General features: G+C 40.1%; 2 protein-coding genes across 5 annotated transcripts in view; both read left to right on the top strand.

Annotated features, from left to right (window-relative positions):
- The window catches only part of LOC145448277 (uncharacterized), a 219,879-nt gene that overhangs the window by 128,112 nt on the left and 72,004 nt on the right, over positions 1 to 19,763 (top strand). The gene's annotated exons all lie outside the window — the stretch shown is intronic.
- Positions 7,124 to 18,435, top strand: LOC145449228 (uncharacterized). Its single transcript, XM_080327697.1, has 6 exons — positions 7,124 to 7,439; positions 7,832 to 7,873; positions 8,238 to 8,300; positions 9,372 to 9,434; positions 11,282 to 11,344; positions 18,269 to 18,435. The coding sequence occupies exons 1-6, from the start codon at positions 7,196 to 7,198 to the stop codon at positions 18,382 to 18,384; spliced, it is 591 nt and encodes a 196-aa protein (XP_080183823.1). The 5' UTR covers positions 7,124 to 7,195; the 3' UTR covers positions 18,385 to 18,435.

Genomic DNA, 19,763 nt, shown 5'->3' with positions numbered 1-19,763 from the left:
CACCTTTTTCGAATGACTTGACTTGACTCGAGTCACTTTGCTAAAATGACTTGACTTGACTTGACTCGGCGTATCAGAAATGTGGATTGACTCGTGACTCGGAGCAGAATTCACGAGTCAATTTCAAGTCATCAAGTAATCGGTGTCGATAAAAATCACTGAATCTTGCATATGTTCGGATTGTTCGCGAAATGCTTGTGTAACCCATGATCGCGACCAATCATTTAATGATCGTGCGTTTTACTGAGCCTCCATTGTTCCGTCACAAATAAATTGACCGCAAACAAAGTGATCGAAGCTTACAGCCTACGTTGTCGTAAACTAGTATAGTAAAGTAAATAATCTATGTTTTTACCTTAACCAAACCTATTCTTTTATTGGAATTGAATTCGAATATAGTTTATATAGTCCTCAACCATTGGCACAGACTCGAATTGTATCATTTCGATTTGTAAATGGGTAATGTATTGCATCCTATCAATTCGTATCTATTTTTTATTTTGGCTGGTAACTATAGACTGTGGACTAGCAGTTATACGTATATGTGAGCGATACAGTGCCTTCTTGCGTGTATATTTAACTATATATTCGTTCATCGGTTCAAAATCAATGACCTCTCAATCTGTATTTCAGACAGCTTGCAAAATGCAATGAAGTTATCATGCCCTATGCTTCGAAAAGGCAACTTGACTTGAATTGTGACTTGACTCGTGACTTGACTTGACTTGACTCGACTTGACTCGAGTCACCTCCAAAAATCGAGTGACTTGACTTGACTCGAGTCACCTTTGCAAATCGATTGACTTGACTTGACTCGAGTCAAAATGGGTAATGACTCGAAATGACTCGTGACTCGAAGGTAGTGACTTGATCCCAACACTGCTACGCACATGTGCGAATGAAAACATTTGCAGTGCGAATGACGAATGTCGTGCGAATGGTGGTGGGAATGAAAATCCGAATGACTGCCGATGAAAATCGTAAATAATTGTTACTTTTTCTAACGTGAAATAATTCAAATGCACCTAACAGGAAATTCACGGGCAGTGTCTCCCTAACTTTTGTAGTTGCGACGCAATTGTAAAAACTTGTTTGACTTACGACGCACCACTAATCGTAGCTTTGGCAATAACTTTGTCTCTCACAAGCCGTAGTGAATTAATATTTTCGCGCTATAATTATGACATAACCATAAGCCTGGCTTGAAAGCCGGTATAGTGGCAGACATACAATGTAAGTGTATCAGAACGTCTGAGCCGGCAACAGGCTGGAGAAATGACGTCAAATTGACTTTCTGCTGTCTTTCGCTGAACAATCATCATAATTCCGTAATATCGTTTCGATTAGCGCTAGGCACGATGATAGTAGGAGATACCATCACTATACAGACTCACATTTTTAAGTTACTGTGACGCAAATGTTGACCACATCAAGGGTTATTATTGTATGGGCCGCAAAGGGTATAATTTTGGGTCGACAGGGTCCCAGAGCTATCTGTTAATACGTGTGTAATATTTGTTGAATTTATTGCGAAAAATCCTGCGATAGTTTTTACACACCCAAGGTCAATGTGTTGGGTAGTATAGCCAATAAGCGAGACACGAAGAAAATATGGCTTGATCATGAGAATCTGCCGACCTTTGGTTTGAACTCATGATGAGATTGGTCCGACTGGTTTTTTGGGAGAACATGGTCCAAGACCGCTGTGATAAACTAGTGTAGGGTGTGCAACGAGCGAGTTCAGGTCTTTGAGACTCATTCATTTTGAGGTCAACCCCTTCCTAGTCAGGGTACATGAAGATTTAAAGTTTTGGCCAGCATACCGCTGATATAATGCAGTGCCATAAACATCAGCGGCGACAAAACCTTGGTCAAAAATGACCGTCGCTGGATGGCAAAACCTTTCGCTATCGATATGCTCCGTTGTCGGCAGTCGGCACCGAATAGTCCCGTTCTTGCAATCTGAGTAAACATCAGAACAATTGCGACGAGCAGAGGAATTTAAATCACCCCTATTTGAAATCGCGTCCGTCAGACATGCTTCGTATTGGGTAGAATTGTGGTGTGCGCGTTCTGTATGTCAAACATGTCCGTAAAATCGTAGCATACTACTGTAATATTAAAAAAGGCATTCTTTTTCGTGTCTGAGGCTCGGGTCGCGAGATGCGAGATTTTTTTCGTGGTCCAAGAAGCTGGTTATTGGTTACTGAAGGTTATTGAACTGTTATAAACTTTAAAGTGGGGTTCAGCGAAAGAGCCGAACACACGGCATTGTGGAGTTCTTTGCTCTTCTCATTTACTCGCAAGACAGAAAATGGGAAATCGAAAAAAAGAACGCAATTGACGTATCATAAGGTAATAGCGAGCTCTAATGTGTCTATTCTCCTTGATCGTTTTGGACATTATTTTCCAAGACATCAGGCAAAACCTTCAACACAAACATGTGGATTTTTCAACTCTTTCGACAAGCTGGGGCCTCCAGGACCTTTGTGTCATCTTTCAAAAACGATTTCTGCCAGCAAGCATTTTTCACTCGCGGCAACTGATGCGCTGTATTTTGGATAGGAGTGCAGAACAGTTCTTAAGACCTGGACATCCAAGCACTAGTAGACGTTCTTGTACAAAATCCAACAACTTGTTTGGCCGAGAAGAGTTTTGGTGAAATAGTTGAAATCAAAACGAGGGGAAAGGGTTGTCTTTTTAATGAGACACTTGATGGCGCAAAAGCTATAGTAGCCAATTTGTTGCATATCTGAACAGAATCTATTCTTAAGTATTTTCATTTTCTTTTTGTATAACATTTTTTGGTTGGTTTGTGCGAATGAAATTCATTTTCCAAAAAAAATTGCGAATATCAGCCAAAATGGCTGAAAAGCACTGCAATAAAGTGTACCGAGGTTTGTCATAGGTAAATTTCCATGGAAAAATAAGTTTTTTAAACTGGAGTTAATGAGAAATTTAAACCGACATTTTTGGATTCAGTGTCCAAACATATTCATGTCCCAACTGTTCTCCTTTCGGAAGCAAACGACTTTTGAAAATTTTTTGAATAATCGAACCTTTGAATTATGACTCATCTATTTTCCGAGATCGAATCATGTGCAATGCAATACTATAATTTCCATTGGCGGACTTATTTTTATTGTTAGACTGCAATGGATTGAAATTGGTTAGAAAATCCTTCTGATATAGACCGACTTACACGCAACATGTTTTCGATTATATCTACGTGACAGCGTCATCAATGCCGATCCCCGTTATTCGACACTGAGCCGACTATCATACTTCTCACACAAGACTGCTTTTTATATCACCTTTTACTCTTGTTTTGTAGCGAAAGAATTCAGGTGTGAAAACAAGCGATATCGAGTTTACCAGATCAGCATTGACACAAGATACGGCTCCCAATATTTCACTGGAAGAGAAAATGCGAATCATACCACTTGGTGTTATTGAGCTAAGTACTCGGGATGTTGTGAGCGTGGGGTTCAGAAATCTAAAGGTTCACGGTCACAAACGATCTTGGTAGGTTCTACACTGTGACCCTTTATCATACATTACAATTTTTCACGTCTTCTGCTCCAAAAATTCAGCTTTCCGTTTGTGAATATTTAATGACTTTCTTCTGTGAGCTTCACCCGCAACCACACAACATCAAAAACGAAATACACTATGTGGGTACTGGGGATTCACCGAATGATGCTTACTTTACCAATCGATGTAATTGACATAAATGCATCGTTGTCTAATGTAAAAAATCTAGCAGGAGTACGAGATCTATCTTGATTTGATAAGTCCATTGTATCATAAAAAAATCCGTGCTGTTGGATACTGTATAACCTGTTTATGGGTAATATCGGTAGCAAGTATATAAACCCGTTTCGCACTCCGCTCAATATCAATATAGTAACAGTCTTACGGCAAATACGTTGTCCGTCTGGCCTAGACCGTTAAGGCGAAAGCTTATATTCCCTTGCAAGTGCTCGTCAAAATGATTGGCAAAGCGACGCAAGGCATTGATCTTATGGGATTATTATAGCATTTAATTGCTCTAGTTGATGCCTTTGGTGACGTTTAAAAAGTCAGCATGTACTTAAGCATTGTGACATAATGTGGATTGAGTCGTCGCTATAGGTATCGTGTACATTAATATATCACTACACTGAAATGTAGCGTTGGAATTAGCACGTGACGTCATAGGCTCACGTTTACATTCACCCAGAACCTTTCCAATAGGTTCGCGTTCACACGAACCTGAACCTTTCAGGGGTTCACACCACCCGTAATATATACATAGAACTGCTAAACTATACGTCGGTAACTGTCAGTCAAACATATGATGGAATATGATATTGATATGATGCAACACACAATCCGCATGTCCACGTAAGGTAAAATTTAGGCCAGGAGCGGCCAGTCCGTGGCCCGCGAGAATGTTTTGAGCGGCTCACCAGCAATGCTCTCTCTAATTTTTGAAGCGTCTAAGCACACTCACCCAATCACTGCGCATACCCTTGGACAATAGTGAGTAACGACTGAAAAAAGGGTCATCACTTCCGATTTTTTGGGCGCAACTCAGATTTTCTGTGCGCAGAAACCGTGTCAGCACTGCGAATTTGGGCACGTGCTCAGCTTAGAGGGAACATTGCTTACCAGGTAATTTTCGAAATGGATTGCCCAGATTGCAAACTTGCAAGGCCAACCAAAAATTGGATTAGTCTGGCCGCAACACTTGTGATGTTGATAACTAAAATATCAGTTTCGACGCATTGGTAGAACCATGGGCCAGTCACATTTTGGTAGGTCTTCGTTCATTACAATAAAGTAGGATATTTTGCGGTAGATTTATCTAAATATGTTGTCACTGGATTTTTTGCTTTTAATATTGTTACCCCCTCCGGCAATTGAAAGAAACGCCTAATGTACCAGATTGAGTCTAACTATATTCGCAATTACGAGAGACGGTATCGCCCAACATGCGACCTTGCATTTGCGTTCGCAGAAAGACCGTAGGCGATGAAACCTAGGCACAAAATGATTGATGCATGTTGACCGGAGCTTTCGATATCGATATGTCCAGGCATCGAATAGTCCTGTCCTTGCAAATTGAACCCAGCGATATACAACAGACCCACAATATACTCAAGTAATGATATTATTGACATATAAAAAAGTTTCGCGCTTGGCGCGGCTAGCGGCCCGCGCAATAGTTCCTCAATTACATGTGGCCCTTTGGCCGAAAGGGTTGACCGTCCCTGATTCAAGCCTACACCAATTGTTGTCGAGTAATACAAATGTATAAACTATATCGGTACTATATTTAGATCATAAAAGAGGCTCGTTAAGGTGAGCACTAAGCACTGTGTAGAACAGAAATGCACTGATATAGATAGACTAACACTAACCTACGACAACGAAAGATTTAAAGCGCTTTTCGTTTGCGGACAACTTATTGATGGCATACCAACGGAGGTTCGATAAAACCAAGCTGCTCAATTGTCGAACGAATGGTTGGTCACGCAGGTAATATCAGCGTCTCGAGAACATGTATACGTCCAGGTACAGCGATTTAATCGAACAACCATTACCGACTAGACTATTTTGCTTCAAGTCACGAGTCTATCCACATTTTTGAAACGCCGAGTCAAGTTAAGTCAAGTCATCCGATGATAACTTGACTCGAGTCTGACTAGAATAAAGTCATGACTCGAGTTGTCCCAGTACTGCGCTATACCAGTCCGATCTCGATCCGACTGAGTATAGAGGTTTTGCGATGTAATGTTTTCCTCCATGCATAAGCTATGCATAAATTTATAAATTTAGCTATGGCTTCTAGATTATTACTTTTGTATTAAATAAAGTGTAGCAAGGATTGCCATAGGCAACTTTCTATACAAAAATGAAAAAATGATATTTTTTAAACTGGAGCTTATGAGAAATGTTAACCGACATTTTTGGATTCAGTGTCCAAACATATTTATATACAAACTGTTTTCTTTTAGGAAGCAAACGACTTTTGAAAATTTGTTGAACAACCTCTAACCTTTATTGATCTATTGAATTTCACTCAGAACTTCATACCTGAAGTTCCCCACTATCCATATGAATGTTACGTACGAGAACATAGCCTACAAAACGGCCGATGCTTATAGAATGGCACACGAATATTTGTTGGACTATGCAAAACCCATGCATCATATATGTAGACACTCCTATAGGTCAATTCATATTCTCCAAAAATTGATCCATTAGCAGCATCGATTTACCCGAGGCTATAAGCTATTGGAATAAGAAGGTTAGCCGAGAAAGCATGCCTCGTTTATAATTTATTTTTTGTCAGGCGTTGTTAAATTGAACGATGGTATGGAGTCAATTCTACATGTGTTACCATATCTTACGTATACCATGGTATATTAGGAGCGTATTAAGACAACACGTAAGATCATTCAATCTAGTGTACAAGTGATTGATTGAATGGTAAGGACTTTCCATGGTGTAGCATTCGGTGCAGCAATCGGGCCGAAGATACTTTCCTGCGGTATATACCACTGTACATTACGAGGACAGGGTCTCTCCATCCCTAGGAAGATGAAACTGGCATATAAATTTCACTATATGTAGTCATTTTGGAGTTTACAATATATGCAAGGGAGGTCGAACTTATCTATGAAGTTTTGCTTCATAGACTGCTGTTTGGTGTTGCCTTCACTTCCCCCATGTACGGAGAATGCCGTTACCGTTAACCTTTGTTTGTATTCTGATACTGTAGCCTACGGGAGCCGTGGGCTAATGAAATATGTTTTCGTAATGGCATATCTGTCATACACGCAAGCATAACTGGTTATTGGGGGGGGGGTTCAAAAATGATTTTATTTTCTCAAATCGTAATGACTACTTGATAAAATTGTTAGGTTACCTAATTAAAGGCTGCACACCAAATTTGGTTCAATTCCAACCAGTAGCCGCATTGCTACAGGAGAAGCAAGTTTTTTTTTATTTATGCAAATATGTTGATAAATAGAATGGTATATGCGCGCCAATCACTTTTGTCGTTCATTTATTGCAAACCGCCTGTGCAGTGTTTCTGCCGGAATGATATAAATTTGTCTCGTCAATATCGACATCTGTTTCGTATCTATTTACATTGCACTGTAACTTCGTAGCGATGATTGACTGTGAAAGTATTTAGGTGACAATGAAGATAAAATACAAGCTATTTGTGGTATCGACACTTGTGTTGGCTTCTGCTGGTCAACGCGAGGAAATATTATGCAAAACACAACCAGGCTGCCAATTGGCGAAATGTGATCCAGGCCCGTTTCTGCAAAATCTGAAAGCGAACGAGTACCCGGTTACTTGCATCAGATTAGGTGATCAGCAACAAGCATCGAAGGAAAAATACGACGAATTGGAAAAGCAACTGAAATCTTTAAGAACAGGTATATCCTATACTTCAAAACATTTATGTCTAATTCATGAATCTTTCGCAAACGTGACCAATTGCCCTTCCCAACTATATAGGAATTTTAAACTTTTCCACGCACTATATGCAATCTATAAATAGGTTTGTGAGTCGGAGAGCTATAACTTTAATTCCTACAGATATGCCAATGAACCCACTGATACCCATATTCCGGAAAACTTCATAGTATCCAGTCTCCAGACTCCATCCTCTCACAGTCACTTCCTATCTCTTCCCTATGCACAGTGCACACTGATGTTCCACCGCACATTAGCGTAACCAAGGCGTACATTTCATATTTTATACTATTTCTTCATAATCGTATTAGATCTTCTCCAGCAGTACGATTTACTAAATTTTAACATGCAGGTATCTGGAAATTGCGAAAAAGCAACACGGAATTGGTGGAAGGTATTTGTACTTTGTACTAATTGAGGCTATTTGCTCGTATTCTAGAGAATGTTTTATTTGCGAGGTGAATTATTGACTTATAGCTGACATGATTCATTCTATACGTCAAATCCTGGTGATCTTTGTTATTCTCAATTCTGCGATACATGTTCTGTTCATGTTCGCGCAACGTTTTAACTTCTTCTAATTGTGACAAATCACGTAGGTGATTGATGAATCATGGCCAAAGGATATAACTAAGTTTACAACTTCACAATAACTGGTCTTGGATAATATACGGCGTGAAATATGGAAGGCTTATTCTAGAAACATACTTATCGATACCATTGCTACGGGGAAATCGTTTGTTGTTCGTCGATTTCAGAAAACACCATTGTTAAAAGGGAAGCTTCCGAATGGAGAAAGACGAGTGACGAATTATTAAAGGGCAAGTAATAAATATTACTTTCCATTACTATCTCCTCGCACCATCATTTAGGCGTATCCGTATAGTTGCGAGCATGTTTATGTATAAATTACACGAAGTTATAGAGAGATTGGAGGGCTAGAATAGGAACGGGAATCGTAGTTAAATTAATGCAGGGGTGGCAAACCCATGGCTCTCGAGAAGGTTTGAGTGTCCCGCGCGGTGATTTTCGAAATTAATTATATTATACTATTCCCGGTATCACCGTATCAATTGAGGTCGTTGGGATGCTTCAGTATAGTCACTTGAGTGTGGTCCGCGGGACCTGAATCTCGGATTGCATTCATCGTATCTAGTCTAACTCTAAACAAAAGGCCATTAATACTAAAGTGGTCCGCGCTATAGTTCCGCATGTGGCCCTTTGACTAAAAATGTTGGCCACCCCTGGATTATAGTGTAACTCGTTCAGCGGTCCCCTTGCACGCGTGCCGATTGTGCCACGCCAGTTCATTGTTCAAGGCGCACCGAAAGATTTGCCACGCCGGTGGTGATACTTTTACCATTCAAAACGGCAACAATATTGAAAAATTATCCATATATTTACAAAATGAAAAGTCATGACAATCCCGAGATTCTATCAGGGGTCACCAATCTTTTTGAAACCAAGAGCTACTTAATGGGAACATATTGATACACATGATACAATGCGACATAATGAACACCCACAGCATTTGATTTGTGTGATATATACTATAGTAACTATACCAATAGGAGTTAGGTTAAGTAAGGGATGGATTTTGATGTTCGCTATTTAGGATGAAACGTTCATTCGCATTTCTCGATATCTTGTCAATCGCTATTTCTAACGCGAGTTCGGCTGTGCATAGTCATATTGTACAGAGAGACTTGATAATTGCTATAGGTCAAAGTTGCCGTGCTATTTTGTTGGCAGATCTAGAGTCGATCAGGCACTTTTCGTGGACCTGACGCGAATGACTATAATACATCAAGAACAATAGTAAAACTGTTGACTGATATTGTTACGTTCCTGAAAGCTGAAACAATGTAATGCAACCCGGTGTTTACTTTTAGAATTACGTGATGTGAAGGCTCAAATACCCCAATCAAAGAAGGATGACGGAGAACTAACGGCAGGTAAGTCCACGCATGTCACGGATACACCAGACCCATGTAGTGATATGCTGAATGTGCTACCAAAATTATGCAACATCCCGAGTGGAGGGAGTCGCAAGTAAACTATCTGTGACAAATTTATATATTTTAAAAATTGTCCATGAGCAATGCTCATTGAGCATTTCCTAGCACGACGACAAGTTGGCTGCTCTTCGTACGAACATTATTTCGTTTTGCTAGTAGCTGCAGTGTTGGGATGACTCGAGTCATGACTTGACTCGAGTCAGACTCGAGTCAACTTTTTCGAATGACTTGACTTGACTCGAGTCACTTTGCAAAAATGACTTGACTTGACTTGACTCGGCGCTTCAAAAATGTGGATTGACTCGTGACTCGGAGCAAAATTTACGAGTCAATTTCAAGTCATAAAGTAAACGGTGTCGACTAAATCAATATATTTTGTGCATGTTCGGATTATTCACGATACGCCGTTGTGACTTGTGAGAGTAACCAGTCATTCACTGGTTGTACGTTTCACTGACCGTACATTGTTACATCACAAATACACTGAACGCAAACGTAATGATCACAGCTTGCGTTGTCTTGGTAGCAGATTAATTCGATAGCAACGTATCGCTGTTTGTTGGACAGCCGTCCTTACATTGCACGGTGCTCACCTTTACTAACCCTCTTGTATGTTTTTTTTTAATCGAACAAATACATTTTATGCATTCATATCCTCACGGATGTGTATAGATGGCTAGTGTATTGTACGATATCAATTTCTTCCATCTTCTCGAGGCTTCGTATTCGATCCTCTATTTTGGCTGCTAATAAGAGAATGTAGCATGTAGCTCGGAGTTGTCAAAGACGTCGCGGGTCGAATTCAAATATTCAGATCACTCGCGGGCCGCACCAGTCAATTGATTCCAAAATATTTCTAACTCGTAACTCAATATATGCACTTTTTCGCATTCTCGGAATTGGGTGTCAATGTCAATGTCAGCGATTTTCTCCTGACGATTACTACAATCACAGCTCCGCTGTTGAGTGGTTATAATGTCCCGTGGGACTGCGAAACTTTTATGTCCCGTGGGACTGCGAAAGCAATTGTACACAGGATTGAAACGGCTCAGTTTGAGCCGGACTAGAGTACCGGTGCGAGTAATGACGGACTTCGAGTATCTTCAACTGACTGCTATAAGTCCAGACTACAGACACAATAATATCCCCGTCACGATGTATTGTAGAATCAAGGTCAATCAGTCTGGTCCAATAACACAGAAATTTGCTATCTTGAAGGAATATTTATTAGTAGTATTTCTTACTATAAATTCGAGAAATGTGTTGGATAAAATCACGCAATTTTCAACATATAGCCTACTCAGAATTTCTTCGCGGGCCGAATGAAATCATTTGGAGGGTCGTATGTTTGACACCCCTGATGTATAGCTATACTGACATATTTTATTAGCAGTTCTACGTGTGCGTGAGCGATACAACGCATTTCTACATATATATTTACCTTTATATTCGTTATTTGATTCAAGATAAATGACCAATTGATCTCTTTAACACAGCTAGCAAAATATAATGAATTTGGATGATCACTCCATAGTTCGAAAATTCAATTTGACTTGAATTGTGACTTGACTCGTGACTTGACTTGACTTGACTTGACTTGACTCGAGTCACCTCCAAAAAACGAGTGACTTGACTTGACTCGAGTCACCTTTGAAAATCGATTGACTTGACTTGACTCGAGTCAAAATGTGCAATGACTCGAGATGACTCGTGACTCGAAGGTAGTGACTTGATCCCAACACTGGACTAGCTAGAGATTTCAAATTTGCTCTAAATCTCTTTAGAGATCAGCGTCATCAAAACAATGATATTGCAATCCAGCAAAAGGAATCAGGAAATGTCAGCAGGTAAGCAGTCGAGTAAACCAACCAGTTATTACTTCTGGGCTTATTTGATGGCGCATCGAGCAGAATGGTCGCGTACCGGAATTGGATGCATTGGTATTCAACATTCATGCTATTATAAAGTTATCAGTTCACATGAAGCAAATGACGGAGTCATTCACTCATGCTACGGGTTGAGTGTATCTCAAATCCAGGGTTGGGCAATTATTTTTCCCAGCGGGTCAAATGTGAAGCATAAAATATGTTGGTGGGCCGAGACAAAAGTTCAGATTATGTTCTGCGGCGTGCAGTGTTTTTTCTAAATTGAAAGCAGTGAATTACAATGTTAACACATGTTTCTAAGTGGGTGCATTTATATTAGGCTGCATCCTTAGCTCTGTGTGGCTTGTTAGCTTTGCTATAGCAGGTGCGCATCAGCCGATTGTATGTATTAACTGAACGATTTTTCTCAAAATGCTGACTCAAATTATATTCCTCGAACACGGAGACGTTGTCGGTACTCGCCATAAACTAAATATACCGGTACACGGCTGACTTTAGTAATCAAATTTTTAGTGTTTCAGCTGCATCATACAGTGCTTGATATAACGACGATAACATCGCTTATGAGTGCGTTGGCCGCTAATCACGAGCACTGATTGCAGTATTTTACGAATTAGGATTTGGAAATGTGTGACGTAACAGTTTAAAGCACAGACCTTGCAACAACCAAGATTTGAACTTGAATATGGAAACAGTGACTCGTAACTGTAACTGTTACGGCATAATTTGCTATGTTGGCTTTATTTGGAACCTTGATTACTAACACTACGTACGTAGGTTACGTAATCACGTTACATAACTATAAACTAGACTTCAAAGTAAACGCATTTCCGGATCAGTTTATCCCAGGGATCACCAACACGCGGCACGCGAGGTCATATTTGCGCCCTGCGTCCTGATTTAAGATTTCGGGATAACGTGAAGCGTTTTGAAATGCTAAAATTGATTTCAGTTCAGAAATATTGTTGCTGTTGTTCAAAATAAGTTATTTTCCTGTGTCTAACTCCAACATCACTATTCCTCATTAGCGGTTACGGCTTCGCGATGGAAATAGCATTTCCTGGAGGGGAATTAGCTGATATGCTACGCGGAGTTATTTGAGTTTTTCGATGATAATTCTTGGATTATCCACCGATCAAGGATAATCCCAGAATTATCAAAGAAAAACTGAAATAACTCCGCTTCTACAGCTTGAAATTGAGTCAAATTTGTTTTGCATCGTTTCTGAAGACAGCGCAATAATTTCATGGGGTTGGCAGAAAAATTTGAGAAAATTTTTATTTTGCATTTTTGGGCCAATTCGAAATTTTCAAACTGTACGAAACCCACGAATATTGTTTGGAATGAATTCAAATTTGGTGTGCGTCGTTTTTTAAGGCAACCTAACGATTTAATCACGTAGCCAGCAAGATTCAGGAAAAAAGGTTAATTTTGAACAGCCCTAATGGGCATATTGCCTAGCCAGTGGTTCTCAACCTTTTTGTCTTTGCGACCCCCTTTGAACCGTCACGGACCCCCGCGGACCCCGCAAAGTTTTAGTTCCGATTTAGCCCAATCCTCGTGCAACCGCCATCCGTCTTGAGAGAATATTAACTGTTGTTGGTTATGTATATCACATGAGAAAATGTTTTTTTGTGAACATTTCGAAGTCAACCTCTGATTGACCTGTACGGACTTTCTTATTTTTCCACAAACCCCGACAAAACTTCCATTCCGTTGTCGCGTGAGTCCTATAGTTTTAGCAGCGATAAATCGAAACTGCCTCGTGATCTCCCTAATTTAAAGAACTTCAAATTACGTTATCAACCCTTTTGCAAATTTAGAGGTTTCACAGACCCCTAGAGGTCCGTGGACCCCCGGTTGAAAACCCAAGGCCTAGACGTGCAATTGCCCATACACTGCCAAGACCGACACGCTTACAAAACCCCATGCAGCTTTGACGCAAGATCAAGCTTTGCACGGATATACTTTTCCAGCAAGTAACGTGTCTAGCTAACCCCAATATTGATCCTTTAGTCGCTGAAAAGCGTTGTTAGGTATTGTATGCGCACCTCATAGTTCAAAATATGATTAATGTTATGATCACGATATTTTTTGTTTCACGATAAAGAGCATGGCGTTGTACTAACGTAGTGTTATAAATCCGTGGTAGTCAGATTGTGTAGGGTATTTCCTCTCGATATTGAATTCATGCGGCCCGCAGCCTCTACGAACTTTGAAAAGTGTCCATGTTTTGAGTTGGCGACCGTGGTTTATACAGTAGTTTTTGTCTACACATTAACATTATTAACTAGATTTTATAGTCTAAATTCCAAGGTAATATTCGCAGGCCAGATTTGGTACGCAGGCCGAACAATGCATGCTAATTTAATTTGTCAGTTACCGGTAATCTTTCTTGAATGAATACTATTGTCAGCCCTCACCATTTACCGGACCACAACCTGACATATCGATCTCGCCTTCCGTCACCTGCAACTTTATATTATTTTCTTTTACTTTCATTCAGTGTGTATGCCTCCTATTTACATCGTCTATACCCAGGTGGGTGTCTGATCTTAAGACTACTCCTACTCGTTTCGGAATCTTCCTATCATTCATTGTATTGCAGTCTTGTGATGTTTTGAAGTGATGAAATTTTATGAATAAACTTGAACTCGAACTTGTGATACCAGCATGTTCATGATGGGTTTTCTCTCCCTAAAACCACGGATAGATCGGTTAACGCATTTGACCTAGTAGGGTAGACTATGGCTCCTAGTGTTATCTCTTTCATATCTTATGATTATCCATAGGTCGATTCATTTTGACTTAAAAAACAGAAGTTTTTGACCTCAACTTAATTTCGACAAGATTTTGCCCTCGTGAAAGTAAATTAATGTAATGGTAGAATTGTACTACTTATCTTCATTTCTAGTTGAAACTGTCAGTTATTACGAAGTAGTTTGGCCTGAAAAAGCTTTTTGACTTAAAAACTGACAAATTTTTACACGAAAAAAACTTCATTTAAACGAAATCTAGATCTATGAAGAATTTCACTAGTTACATCTCGCATTATTATGGTAGAAATAATTAAAATTTGTTGTAGTACAGCGATAGATACTTTCCTACATTCTAGGGTAGAAAGTGTCTGTCTAAGTAGCTTGTCAAGAATGGGGAAAGAAACACCAACAGCAGCAGCTATTGGCTGACAACACTGAAGTTGTGCGTCCGTACACTGCTGGTGACACACCGTGTTGCTTCATTCTGGCATGTCTATACATCACAATTTTTCATAATGCGCTTCTTGATATGTTAACCAATGCCCACGCAGTGGATATTGCGGTACGTTGAGTATAACACCATGTCAACCTATTTGTTTCATTTGATTCATGATTCATAATTAGCAAACAAGTAGGCCGAAAGTATAGGCTACAAAATGTAAAATGTCAAATGAAAAGTCCACCAACAGTGCAAACATCTACGATACACACGTAATGCAGGTAGTAAAAGATTTTAACTTTGTAAACAATTTTGACCATTTTGACCTAGGCCACAATTTTGACAAAAATTTTACTTTTTTTGCAATGTCAAAATTATCGCCCTAATCATCGCACCTTATGTAAATATCTGCATGTATGTATAAGGGGTTTTATGGTGCTCGACTACTAAGGTCTTGTGTACCAACCCTGAGGGAGCCTTGGTTAAATCAGATAGGCCTACGCCTACACATTACAAAAAATTCTACGACTAGAATAGCCATGCGCGGGTCGGTCAACAGACAGTCCAAGTTAAAGCTCACACTGCTATGTTCAGTTGCATTTATTAAATATTGTCACTGGTGATGGTATCGAGGACACGTCTATAGGAAATGTTCGACAGCTTCTGGTACGCTGCACGTTACGCAGAGACCACTGTCATGATAACTCATGCGATGGAACTTAGAGTTCAATTTACAGTGTCCAGTTTGTAGTTGCAATATAATTGATGATTCACCTAAAATATTCAATTAAATAGTATATTCATATTGAAATGAACCCGAATATTTTCGGCTGACACTCGTCAGGGGTAATCGTCAGCAACTAGTAGAGAATTGGAAAGAACATTGTATATCAACAATCGTATCACAAAATATGACGTCACCAGCATGAAAGAGAGAGCGTTCAATGTACTATTTTTAGGTGGTACACGAACTCCTTTTGTTGACAGAGTTTTGGTTGGTGTATTTTGATGAAAGTTGATTCCAAGGCACTCAAATGGAATTGTGAGCGGCCTCGCTCTACGATTCGAAATCGGTCGTCTCGATAATTATTCGCACAAATCGGATTATCCAACAGATGTTTGCCGATGGCAGAATTAATGGCCTTTGATCGATCAGCATCAATCTTAAGTGGATGAGTTAAGGGTGAGCTTTTCACTGAGCGTGTTCTGATAAATCTGGGGACATGTTGGTTTATGCGGTCCTGCAGACGTCTTGACGTTCTTCCCACGTAGCCACAATCACAGTGGCACCTATATTCGTACACTACATTACTTTGTTGAAGTGCAGGAAGCATGTCTTTGCGTGTTGAAGGGAGCAGTTGTGTTTTTGTATAAATCACATTGGTTTTGACTGTGTCGTAACACTTACTGACAGCAGAAATCAATTGTTTTTCAAAGCGGGTGGAAATGGGGCCAATCCAAGGTAGATGGATATAAACATCTTTTATTGTTCGTGCGGTGGGCTCTGTTCGTTTTTCTGCGTTGAATTGCGTTAATTGCCTCTCCATGCCGCGGCTGATGACGTGTTCAGGGTAACCGTTATCCAGTAAGATTTTTCGGATGTAGTCAAGTTCTAAACTCAGTTTGTTACCCGAACATATCATCAACGCTCTATGCACGAGTGTGCCTATGAGCAATGTTCCCTCTAAGCTGCACATGCACACGTGCGCAAATGCGCAGTGCTGAAACGGTCTCTGCGCACAGAAAATCTACGCTGCGCACAAAAAAATCAGAAATGATGCTCTTTTTATAGTTGTTGCGCACTGTTGTCCAATGGACCACGCAAGCGCGCAGATTCGTGAACATTAAGATGGAACATTGCCAGGGCCAAATAGTGTTATCACTGAAGTCTGAAACCGCGGTACAAGTGCGCCCCGCAAAGGTAACTATTGCGCTCCGTGAAGAAATGAGAGTTCACAATCACCTGCGCCTCACGGAAGATATTTTTTTGGTATTGCCTCGTACACGTGAACGATACTGATATCATTTCAATAGCGCATTATTTTCTGGGAATGGCGAAATAACATGGTTTAACAAAGTTATAAATAACAATGGGCTAGCTCGAAGTTAATCTGCGAGAAACTAACGAATGATAGTCTTCTCCGCGAGGCATGAACATTGCGTAAGATTTACTCAGGACCGTAACTTTCGCACCCCAAACCCCCCAATTGGAGGGGCCGAGCTCGAAGGGGGTCCAAAATTATTTCGAGAATCAACATAAATCATGGTGTATTTTTTGAAATTTTTCAGGATTTTTTTTCGCGCTACGCGCGTTTTATTATTGTAAGATATCTGATTATTGGGTACCCTTTCCCAACAAACATTAGGCATGATTTATAGAAATGGGCAGTTGGGCGTCGGCCATTACCGAACCATGGCGCGCCAAGACATATGAAGTTAAAGGCTATGTAACATTCGAATCCAAGAAGTGCTCCAGAACGATCAGCAGCGAGAAAACCTTGGGCGAAAAAGACTGCCCCGGTTCTGACCGAAAACTTCGATATATACAAATATATGTGTAATTGTCCATGTCTATGGGCGCCTAAATGGCTGGCGCCGAATGTTCCTGTCCTGGCGATCAGAGTCCCACAACAAGACAAATGCCATATCGAGGGAACATTATTTTCCAGTTAAGAAATACCAATTTGAAATCGTGTACGTCTTTTACTTTAGTACGTTTTGGCGATTCCAATATCTTTTGACATAGCAGATAGGGGGTCACGAAATAGCATCATGTAACGAAGTCATTATATCAACGAGTACGCCCGAAGATGTTTTATTATTATTTAAAGGGCCTATCTATTCCAACACACCTCACTGGATCAGCTCTACCGGTAAATCTGATTATGTGAGCAGTGAGAGGATAACAATTGATAGCAATATATATGCAATTCCCAATCATATTGGCTGATGCAATCATGAATTATAGAAATTTTTTCGCGCTTAGCGCGTTTAGCGACGCCACTACTAAATGGTCACCCAATGCACATAACAAGTACCGGAAGAAACCTAGAGCCGTAGGGGGGTCTGGGGGGCGAAGCCCCCAGTAGTTGGTCTTATCACCCTATTGGAGGATGGTTGCGCACTGTTGTCGAGGGCCTGCGCAGTGAGTTGGCGTGTTTGCGCAGACTCTTGAAAAATTAGAGGGAACATTGCCTATGAGGTTAATTTTTCTGCGCCGAGGACTAAATGAATTCCAGCGAAGGTATTGGCCTGTCAATGTCGGTTTCCTGAAAACAGACGTTTCAAATTTGTTGGTATTGCGCTTTTCAACTAATACGTCCAGAAATGATAATGAGTTATTGCGTTCTTTTTCTATTGTGAATTGCAAGGCCGCGGGTGAAGCGAGTTTAAGCGAATGAGAAATTGGTCACACTCCGATTCATTCCTGAATATGACAAATGTATCATCTACGTATCGACGGTGCAATAGGGGTTTGGCGGACTCACGCTGGGAGAGAAGCTCGCCCTCGTAATACCCTACGAAAATGTTGGCCAAAATAGGTCCCAGGGGACTACCCATGGCTAAGCCGTCTATTTGGCGAAACATGACCTCGTTAAAGCTAAATTCCACGGAGCAAGTTGCCGCTTGTAAAAGTTCAACAAAGACGTTTGCCATGAAGTACTGAACTTCTTTATGTATATATAGAACTCGATGTCATGAAGAAACAAATATTACAATTGAGCGGAAAGGACCAGGAAACATCAACAGTTTCATCAGTCATCAACAATTTCGTCAGTACTAGCGGTAAATCTGAGCACTAGGACTAAATAGATAAAAATTTGACAGTAATGTATGCAATTCCAATTTCATTGATCCCGAATTCAACCATGAATTTGATTTGATTTGGATCGGCGGATAAGCTATGATTGATTGTGATTTAGCAATATCATACTTCATTAGAAAGAATGCATCTGTAAATGCACTCATAACTTCAATTCGTTTAGCTCGCGACGAATTCGTTTCATTGATGTTGGACTGATCTGTCTGGGAACCGCACAGCCGTATACTCAACAAACGGACTTTTCAAAGAAACTGGGAAAAAGAATATTCTACATTTAAGACAATGTAACGATGAGCGGTGTAAAATATTTCATCATACGTATAGAATCTCTCACCTTGCAAAATGCGATAAAGGGCGGGGGACAATTTACAAAAGTAACAAACCACTCTCATGCCTTCGTGATTAAATATATTGGTACAAGTGAAGTAAAGACCGTAACGAATGACGGGGTGTAATGGAAACACTGAGTGTAGATATTGAAGTGTTGCACTATATACGTGTAAATGTTGCACATAAATGGGAAATTAGCGGGTGGATTGAGTAGTACGACCCATATGGAACAGGTGTATTATAAGCCCTAGGATGTTAAAGCGTGGATTTCCAAGTGAAAATGGTTTGTTGCTCCGGGAAAAAATATATTTCCAAGTGAAAAAGGTTTGTTACCCAGGGAAAAAATATATTTCCAGGTGAAAAAGGTTTGTTACCCAGGGAAAAAATAGATTTCCAAAGGAAAAGGGGTTTGTTACTCTAGGAAACGATAGACCCCCCAAGTAAAAATGTATTGTTACTCTGAGTAAACGATAAATCTCCAAAGGACGATGGTATTTTTACTCAGGTAACGGCGGACCTCTAAGTGAAAATGGTAACTTTACGCAGGTAATTGTCAGTTAGCCAAACGAAAATGATATTTTTACTTGGGTAGGTATCGTGTGTTCAATGTTGGTAGTGTGATTGCTCTTGTTAAACGTAGTTGTCGAGTTGTACAACACACTTGTCGTGAATATACAATTACGAAGTGGAGAAAAATGAAAATGTTATTACCACCGTAGGAAGGTTGTTGCATGTTGATTTGATTTGTCGGGTCAGTAACTCTATCATTCGCATATGGCAAAAAAATCATTACCGTGAATACACGTAACAGGTTCGCTCGGTTTCGACCAATGCAAAATAGATGGTTCGTTTTGAAATCGTAACCAATACCACGCCTAAGTCGATGCGATTTCTACCTCCGTGCATTCAGTCATGTCGAGTCTATTTTAATACAGAGCCGCAGGTATGAAACACACACTACGCGGTAAACAGACGACGATGATTTTGATACAGATTAATAAAAATATTTCTCAACTACATGTTCAACTA

Source organism: Botryllus schlosseri, chromosome 10 (genome assembly GCF_051294905.1).
Source record: "Botryllus schlosseri isolate E-star chromosome 10, Bs_hap1, whole genome shotgun sequence".
NCBI lineage: Eukaryota > Metazoa > Chordata > Ascidiacea > Stolidobranchia > Styelidae > Botryllus > Botryllus schlosseri.
This window is presented reverse-complemented; position numbering and strand designations above follow the sequence as displayed.

Coding starts and splice junctions, on each gene's coding strand:
- LOC145449228 (XM_080327697.1), top strand. CDS start 7,196: ATGAAGATAAAATACAAGCTATTTGTGGTATCGACACTTGTGTTGGCT. Junction 8,301..9,371: donor GAGTGACGAATTATTAAAGG/GCAAGTAATAAA, acceptor GTTTACTTTTAG/AATTACGTGATGTGAAGGCT. Junction 11,345..18,268: donor GAATCAGGAAATGTCAGCAG/GTAAGCAGTCGA, acceptor ATGTATATATAG/AACTCGATGTCATGAAGAAA.